This window comes from Myotis brandtii, unplaced genomic scaffold (genome assembly GCF_000412655.1).
Source record: "Myotis brandtii unplaced genomic scaffold, ASM41265v1 scaffold58, whole genome shotgun sequence".
Taxonomy (NCBI): Eukaryota; Metazoa; Chordata; class Mammalia; order Chiroptera; family Vespertilionidae; genus Myotis; species Myotis brandtii.
This window is the reverse complement of record NW_005370176.1, coordinates 43,862-53,744: the sequence shown is the minus strand read 5'-3', so window position 1 is coordinate 53,744 and position 9,883 is coordinate 43,862. Positions and strand designations below refer to the sequence as shown.

At 40.1% G+C, this 9,883-nt stretch overlaps 1 protein-coding gene across 1 annotated transcript in view; it reads right to left on the bottom strand.

Annotated features, from left to right (window-relative positions):
- Nucleotides 1–664: 664 nt before the first annotated feature.
- Nucleotides 665–9,883, bottom strand: part of CDC7 (cell division cycle 7) — a 29,905-nt gene continuing 20,686 nt past the window's right edge. Inside the window, exon 12 of the mRNA XM_014550009.1 lies at nucleotides 665–2,541. Coding sequence (XP_014405495.1) covers nucleotides 2,128–2,541 — 414 coding nt within the window. The 3' untranslated portion in view covers nucleotides 665–2,127. The remainder of the gene's footprint in view (nucleotides 2,542–9,883) is intronic.

The window sequence follows — 9,883 nt, the reverse complement described above, 5'->3', positions numbered from 1 at the left end:
CAGAGGGGCTGAGGGCTGGCTCCCTCCTTGGGGTCGGCAGCCAACCTCCTGCACCCTATCTCTCCCCACAGCTGGCAGGCCCTGATGATCGGCCTGCCACCCACCCGCCACGGTGGCAGCGAGGGGAGGAGGGGGGGAGGTGGGAAACTGTGTAGTGGCGGGGCGCTGGCGTTGGCATGTTCCTTCCACTCCTGGCCCAGCAACCGTTGCCTCCTCTTCCAACTCCCTGGGGCCTTTGGGGCCCCGGGCTGGGATGGGGAACCGGGGGTAGGTGGTGGATGCAGCCCCTTTCCCAGGGGGGCCCAGGACCCGCTCCCTCCTTGGGGCTAGCAGCCAATCTCCCACGCCCCATCCCTCCCCTCCGCTGGCCCGGCCCCAATTGACCCTAATCAACAGCTAGGCTTAGAGACTCACCCATGCACGAATTCATGCACTGGGCCTCTAGTATCCTAAAAATGAAGTCAATGAGCACTTTTCTATTAAAGAAATAAACCCTCCTTCTATCTTTCATATAGTATTACTTGAGCCAGGGACTTTTTTTTTTTTTTAATCTACTATCTACTATTGGCTGAAGAGAGAGCATTCATAGATCTCAGACAGAAAATACTCTCAGTGGTCAATACTGGGGGTTTTTTTAGGCATTTTTCAAATGAGTAGATTGACATACAATTTATAAAAGGATAACTTTATTAAACATACCAAAAAAAAAAAACAAGTTTTTTTTAAAGATTACAGCATAAGACAGAGCGGATCAATAATAATGGTTTATATACACACTATACTTACCAAATAAAGTAGGTAGATGTACTACTAACTTCAATGTTCAAAATGAAATGAATGTCATATGTCCCTAAGCTGGTTCTATACTCTGACTTCTAATGATGGGAAACTTCTTAACACATCTGCATCCTGACTTATTTCCCATAGAAAGTTTGATATACTGTCATTGATAGATAATCAGTTTAGAATGTAGTAATACATAAACTTTCTCTCTCTTTGGTCCTTTTTTGCTTTGCCTACTGCATTATCTCTCTTCCCATCTGTCAAGAATCAGCAAGCAACATTCTCTGAGCAGGACCAATTTAGTTAAAACAGGATATAGAGATTGGGACGGATCTAGGCAGATGAAAAATCTCCATAATAGTATCTGTGTTCACTCTTCCTTTTAGCACCTATCTAATTATACCTAAGATGGTGAAAAAGGGAACATTGAGAGAAAAAGAAAATACTTTTGCCCGAGGCAGGTGGCGGGTGCGGGCTAGAAGGGGTAGTTGGGGGAAAAAGGAGGACATATATAATACTTTCTACAATATTAAATTAAAAAAAAAGAAAAGCATGTTGGATTATCAGTCTTCACCTTGGTCCTGTAGCTTCCATTTATCAACCAGTATATGTATTATTTTAAGCTTCTAACTGTAAACATATACAATATTTAACAATGCACCCAGAAACTTTGTGGAAAGCACCATATAATTTTCAAGAAGAATGTGTAAGGTGGGCATAGAGAAGGCAAAAAAATCAAGGGAGAAAACTTTTTTTTAAAAGGCAATTCATACAATAAATGCTTCCACAGAATACTTTTTTAACAGATAAATTCAATTTTAAGTGATATCTCCCTTAAACATTTTCTCATTACTTCTTTCAGAGTTCATAAAAGGCATAATATATGCCTCGAGGAGGAAATTGTCTTAACCTACAGAATGGAGAGAGCACCAGTACCAGGTTGAGTTTTCCAAAAGTACACATAGCTCATAGTACGAAGAAGCCCATTTAATCCCTAACACACCCACCAATTTTCAGACTTGCACCTTGAACTGCCAAGTACTATGTTCCTTCAGCATATGTCAATGACAAGTAATTAGGGAAATTAAAAAACTGATTCTCCTGGGGGTAGATCCAACTCAAAGATCATGCTGTTTGTCAAAAAAAAGTACCCCAGGCACCTTAAAGAATCTTAATCCTTATTTTAGAATCTTCCAAGAGAGGAAATACTAAAATTTTTAAATAAATTATTCATCCTGCCCTGGTCTCTAATCAAGAACTTATGGCTCTACAAAGAACTCTTTTACCCCCCTCTCCCCGCCCTTACAATCCACAACAGCAAATAGTAAGTGAAGAACTAAGTAATCATAAACTCAGATCTTTAAAAAAAGGATGCAACAAAGCTTCTTCTGCTGTTATCCTTGAAGCTGGGTTTAGATCCAGAAGTCTATCAAGCAGGTCGTAAGCTTCATCAGGTACCGCGTCCCAGCCTTCTAGATCAGTAGTGTGCGCATCCAAACACCCCCAACAGCCACTTCTGTTCCCTTTACACAACAAGTTCCCCAAGTGCTGTGCTTGAGGTGTTTGTATGAGGCGAGCAGCTTTATGGTCAGTCTTCTCTGAAAAAGCTGGGTCATGGGAAGCAGGCCCTTGTATATCACTTGTTAATTTGGGAGTGTTAGCCTCTGAGCCTCTGAGCTTCTCACAGAGTTTTCTCAAGTCTTGTGCTGGGACTTCTTTGCTACACAATATTGATTTGCCTGGAAGAGAAAAATGACACATATTTTATATTATCTGAGTAAACCAGAAGCCTCTCACAAGGAACATGCAGGTCCAACCATTGCTACGTGGATATATTTACACTGAGCATGACACAGAGTGTAATTACTTGTCACTGGCATATTGTAAGTTGTGTTTTGCACTACAGAGCTGAAGGTGAAATCATAAAGTGGGGGATCGTAAGTAGAAAGCAGTGACTTACTAAGCTAAGGACTCACTTGACTCTGTCAACATCTCCAGCTTCATCGTATCCTTCTGTAATCGTTAATCAGCTGCAGCATCTATATGAACTTGACTATGTGGTCCTGTCTTGGCCAGGATGCCCTGCACTCCCCCACATGCCCAGATAGTCCATTCAACTCAAGAATTACCTCTGCGAAGCCTGACACTCTCAGAGTTGATCATTCTAAACTCTTATAGCATCCTGTGAAGATTTCTACTATTACTTTGCTATCTTGTGCTGTAACTGATAAAATATGTCTGTCTTACCTACCAGATAAGCTCTTTGAAAATAGGGACTATCTTATTTATCTGAATTCCCCAAATTCTAGACAATGTTTGGTACATACCAGATTCTCAATTAATACCTGCTGGACTGGACAAAAGGCATTATTCAGCCTCTCATGTCACTGTTCCTTACAGAGGCTGTCCTTGACCAATCTATCTAAAACAGCTGAGCCCTCTTTACTCCCCTTCCCCTTTTACCTTTCTCAATACTACTGACCTGTATGGCAGAATATATTTATTTTGTCTTCCCCTCTAGAATTTGAACTCTATGAGAACAGAGACTCAACAATAGTAGCTGGCACACATAAAGTAGCAATAAATGTTCCTGAATGAATGATCTTGTTGGTGATCTCAGTTTTTAAAAATATGTCTTTAAAACAAATTCCCAACAGGATTATTATCAGCGAGGCCTGCACCCTCTCACAGTCTGGAACCCCTTGGGGGATGTCTGCCTGCCAACTTAGGCCCGATCTGGCAATCAGACATCCCTCTTGCAATCCAGGGCTCTCGCAGTCCAGGACCCCTCGCTCCTTGCCGCCTACAGCAGAGGCAGGAGAGGCTCCCGCCACCGCCAGGGGGCAGCTCCTGCATTGAGCGTCTGCCCCCTGGTGGTCAGTGTGCATCAGAGTGACCAGTTGTTCTGCTGTTCAGTCGATTTGCATATTTATTATGCTTTTATTATATAGAATAGGCAAAAATAAATTAAGCATACAAATGGGCAATAATTTATTCTTTTTGCTTTATAGTTCCTTATTAAATAGAAATGCAATTAAACAATGAGTAGCACAGTATATAGATTGCTTTCTGGGGTATTTGTTAACAATGTAGATTACTAAAGCAATTAATTAATCTAGCTTTGGATAATACAAAGTTATTTTTACATATTATGATCTAACCTAGTCAGGAAAAAAGTAGGGTTGGCATGGCAGACAGGGAGAAGAAAAAGAAAACAAATTACTAAAAACTAAGTTGGTTGAGAATACAACATGCCAATCTCTTTTTACTTTTAATTCTATTTTATCACTCCTATTCTCTTTAGAAAATTATAGCCAGATGAGAATAGCCATATAATTTTATTCCTTAATCTACAGGCTACTCTGAAGTTACAAAATAACGCTATGTGCTACAGCATCTCCCCAAGCTACACAATATGCCTAAATTATTTATATATACATATCCAAAGAGAGGACTCATTATTCAGATAAAATAATTTAAACTGATACATTCAGTAAGAAAATATTTTGTTGCTCTAGCTGTTTTGTCTCAGTGGATAGAGCATTGGCCCACGGACTGAAGTGTCCCAGGTTCGATTCCAGTCAAGGGCATGTACCTAAGTTGCAAGCTCAATCCCTGGCCAGGGTCGGGCGTGTGCAAGAGGCAACCAACTCTTTCACATAGATGTTTGTCTCTCTGTGTCTCCCCCTCCCTCCCACTCTTTCTAAAAAAAATCAATGGAAAAGTATCCTCGGGTGAAGATTAACAAAATAATTTTTTTTTTGTCTTTTGAATTTATTTGACACAACTCAACAGGTACTTAAATGAAAACTTATCATGGGGCCTGATCTAATGGTTGAGGACAGTGGGGCAGGTTACACACAAGGCAAGAGAATTAGAAGTATTCTCACTGATAATCTTAGGAAAGTCATTTCTTCGAATCATAAAGAATAACACAGCCATGGTTGCTTAAGTTTTGAGTACTGTATTCAAGTTACAGTAAGATTTGACTGACATATCGATAGAACTCATATTAACAAAACTGAGACAAGTGCTATCTATATAACACTATTTTTTTAGTAGTAAAATAAGCATTACAATAATAAATCTCTAAAAGCTCTTGCCTGCTATATGACACTTGCCCTGGAATGTTTTTGTGTCAGATGTTGTATTTCCATTGCTGGGCCTCATTATAACTGCAATTACAGATGGGGGAGATTTAACTCTTCAACAAAATGTTTTGGTTTTCTCTGATAAACACCATGTTCAAAAACTTCTCATAAAGTTGTTCAATAGTAGATGAAAGTTTTCTTAATCAGTTGAGAATAAACATACTTATGTAAGAATACAATTTTCAAGATATCAACCTTGCTTTCCATTCATGGTCACTCTTCCCTCGTATGTATGTATTACGTCACCCTATTTTCCTTAGATAAAATTTTCTTTTACAATCCAATTAAAAAATGAACAGACACTTCTCCAAAGAAGATATACAGAGAACCCTGGCTGGTGTGGCTAAGTGGTTGGAGGATCAGCCCAAGCACCAAAGGTTCTCGGGTTTAATTCCTGGTCAAGGGCATATACCTTGGTTACAGTTTCCATCTTCGGTGGGGGCACGTGCGGGAGGCAACCAATCGATGTATCTCTCACACATTGATGTTTCTCTTCTCTCTCCTTCCCTCCTACTCTAAAAATCAATGAGAAAAAATATCTTCGAGTGAGGATTAACCAGCAAAAATAAGATATACAGAAGGCCAACAGACATATGAAAAGATGCTCAATATCACAATCATCAGAGAAATGCAAATTAAAGCCACAATGAGATATCACCTCACACTTGTCAGAATGGCTATCATCAATAAATCAACAAACAATAAGTGTTGGTGAGAACGTGGAGAAAAGGAAACCCTCATGCACTGGTGGTGGCTGTATATTGGTGCAGCCACTGTGAAAAGCAGTATGGAGTCACCTCAAAAAGTAAAAATCGAACAGCAATTCTACTTCTGGTATATATCCAAAGAAAACTGAAATGCTAATCCAAAAGAATATATGCATTTCTATTTCATTGCACCATTATTTACACAAGAGCCAAGATTTGGAAGCAGCCCAAGTGTCCATCAGTAGATGAGTACATAAAAAAGCTGTGGTACATTCACACAATGGAATACTACTTAAAAAAGGAAATCTATCCTTTGCAATAGCATGGATGAACCTGGATAGTAGTATGCTAAGTGAAATAAGCCAGTCAGAGAAAGACAAGTACCATATGATTTCACTCATATGTGGAATGTAATGACCAAAATAAACTAAAAAACAAAACAGAAACCAACTCATAGATACAGAGAACAGACTGACAACTGTCAGAGGGGAGGGAGTTGAGGGGCTGGGTAAAAAAGGTGAAGGGACTAAAAACAAAACAAAACAAAAAACTCATAGACAACAGTATGGTGATACTAGAGGGAAAAGGGGGTAGGGGAAGATAGAAGAGGAAAGAGGAAAATATTTTTTTATTTTGATAGATGCAAGAAAGGTACACATTGTGGATTGGATGGACTTTGCTACAAAAACAAAGTTTATAAGCCTCTATTATGAGGCTTTCTTTATAACCACCACTAAGTTTTTCTGGTGAATCAGACCATGGCACTGGTGCCTAAGCAAGGGAAAATTATTTTCTTAAACAGAAGTAGGTCTTGGTCCAAATCACTTGTTGTTGTTTTTAACTAACAAGCCTGGACCCTTCCTATGAATATTTATCTGAATCATACTTTCCAGGAAGGGATGGGGTGAGACAAGCATATGTATTTCTTGAAGTTCCTCAGATAATTCTGATTGCACCCCTGGTTAAGACCCAATTTATAAATTGCTCTTTAATGAAAATAAAGTGGCAGTTTATTAAAATACTGGTGTATTTTCATAGTAGCCATTGATAGATGTGACGAATATTAGATGTGGTTGAAATAAGTCTTCAGAGACATATCTGAGATAGTATAGACAACTCATCACTGATTGAATAAAATTATTGTACATCCATGTTTACTAAATAATTAGCTTCCATTCTGAAAACCAAAACAGTGCAACTCTCAGATAACTATATCAGAAGAACAGGAATACTTCTTGAATGTCTGTCATGTGTATTTTGACAAATGGTCACACAGTGGGCTTGTCATGCTTTATTTAGGCTATGTTTGAACTTACTATTTTCATTAATAAAGCTGAATGAATTTGAATGTCCAAAACAAAACAAAAACCCCAAAAAAACAAAAGACCCATTGATCCTTGGGCTGGGCACAAGGCAGCTAAGTGATTTTTTTTTTTTAATTAAATCTTTATTGTTCAGGTTATATTTGTTCCTCTTTTTTTCCCCGATTGTGGTAGCATAGTTAACCCTGTGACCTCTAAGCAACATAGAACTGTACACTTTATTTATTTATTTATTTATTTAGTTAAGGTTATTTTTATTTACAAGTTTTGAAAAATATAGATTTTTTACATGGGTTACTTGTGCAAAGTTAAATTTAGAAGAATGATAAATGCACTCCCCTCCTCCCAGTTCCCGCCCCACCCTCCGCCCTCACTCCCCACCCACTGTCCTCATCCATAGGTGCACGATTTTTGTCCAGTTTCTTCCCGCATCTCCCATTCCCCTTTCCCCCCCAAGAATAGTCAGTCCATTCCCTTTCTATGTCCCTGATTCATTATAATCACCAGTTCATTCTGTAAATCAGATTATTTATTCACTTGATTCTTAGATTCACTTGTTGATAGATGCATGTTTGTTGTTCACAATTTGTATCTTTACCTTTTTCTTCTTCCTCCTCTTAAAGGATACCTTTCAGCATTTCGTATAATACTGGTTTAGTGGTGATGAACTCCTTTAGCTTTTCCTTATCTGTGAAGCTCTTTATCTGACCTTCAATTCTGAATGATAGCTTTGCTGGATAAAGTATTCTTGGTTGTAGGTTCTTGGTATTCAGCACTTTGAATATTTCTTGCCATTCCCTTCTGGCCTGCAAAGTTTCTGTTGAGAAATCAGCTGACAGTCGTATGGGTATTCCCTTGTAGGTAATTGAGTCTCTTTCTCTTGCTGCTTTTAAGATTCTCTCTTTGTCTTTTGCTCTTGGCATTTTAATTATGATGTGTCTTGGTGTGGTCCTCTTTGGATTCCTTTTGTTTGGGGTTCTCTGCGCTTCTTGGACCTGTAAGTCCATTTCTTTCACCAGGTGGGGGAAGTTTTCTGCCATTATTTCTTCAAATAGGTTTTCAATATCTTGCTGTCTCTCATCTTCTGGCACCCCAATTATTCTGATGTTTGTACGCTTGAAGCTGTCCCAGAGGCTCCTTACACTATCTTCGTATTTTCGGATTCTTTTTTCATTTTGCTTTTCCGGTTGGGTGTTTTTTGCTTCTTCGCATTTCAAATCTTTGGCTTGATTCTTGCGCTCCTCTGGTCTGCTATTGGGTGTCTGTATAATATTCTTTATTTCAGTCCGTGTATGCTTAATTTCTAGTTGGTTCTTTATCATAGCATCGAGGGTCTCATTAGTTTTCGTGACTCTCTCCTCAAGTTTATTGACAGCTTCTAGCACATTTTTGCAAGCCCTCAAAATTGCGATTTTTAGCTCTATATCCTCCATTTCTGTCATGTTTTTTTGTCTCCGCATTTTTTATGCTTTCTTGGTGCACCCCCTAGTGGTCTTTGTGCGCAGTCTTGTTCTCGTTGAGCCTTGATTGTTGTAGTTAATACTAGAGGGATTTGACCACCAGGCCGACTGGCTGTGAGAATCAGCTGTGTCTGCTGCAGTGGGAAAACTTCTGTCCTCTGGGGGGGCGCTAATCTAGCCTTTGCCTGCGGCGATCCGGCAAATGGCTCTGCGCAGGGCTTGGGCGGGGCGGGCTCAACAGGGCGGGCGGAGGGAGCCGTTATGGTGCCCTCAGTCCTGTTCCCAGAGGCTCTGCTTCTCAGAACCCCCGGAACCGCTGCAAACCTCGGAGGGAAAGCTGCCTTCCAACTGATGCCAGACACTCCCGCTTCTCCCGTTTGGGTCCGAGTCCCCAGCGATTCGCCCGTATCTGGAGCTCAGAGTCTGAGACTCCCCCCTGACCGAAAACGACAACCGCGCTCTCAGCCACCAGCCCGCTTTGCGCGCGCACCTCCGCACCTGAGTTTTTTCCACACTGCGCCTCCTCTGAGCCTCGGTGTGCTGTTATTTTTCCTTCTAGTTGAAGAGTCTCTCCTCAGCCAGCCTTCCTGTGGTTCTGGGTGATGTCCGTTCCGTCTTTTAGTTGTATTTTTGAAGTGGTTGTTTGCGGCAGCAGTCTCCGGTGTTTACCTATGCCGCCATCTTGGTCTCATCTAAGTGATTTTTTTTTTAAATATATTTTTATTGATTTCAGAGAGGAAGGGAGAATGAGAGATAGAAACATCAATGATGAGAGCGAATCATTGATAGGCTGCCTGCTGCACGCCCCCTACTGGGGATTGAGCCCACAACCCGGGCATGTGCCCTTGACTGGAATCAAACCCGGGACCCTTCAGTCCACAGGCTGACCCTCTATCCACTGAGCCAAACCAGCTAGAGCAGCTAAGTGATTCTTGAAGTAGTCTGACTGAAATTCTGTCACAAAGGGGTGTTTCATATTGTGTGGTAATAAACGGACTCAATCACACCCACCCACTTTGGAAAGTACTAACACAATTGTGCATGAAGAGCAAACACAAAGTAGGCACTGAGTTTGTGTTTGGCCAGAGCAAAGCTGAGATAATTCTCAGGTGGCCTATGATGTACAGTGTATCTCCCAGTCTAGAACTACAAGAACTAAGAACTTTGTGTAGCTAAAGAGATGATTTCCCATGTCCAATATATGCTTACAATAATACTACATCAGTAAAGGTGTTCTGTTCATTTTCTTCTCTGCTACAATAACCCTAAGAAACTTGACAACTAATACACATTCTATTCTCGTCCCTTCTGTTGTCCTTATTATCCCGTATTATAATTAAATGATTACCTGTTAGTATAGACTAAGATCATTTAAAGACGACCCAAATACACAATAAACAAAATTTTTATTATTTATTTATTTATTTTTAATATATTTTATTGATTTTTTACAGACAGGA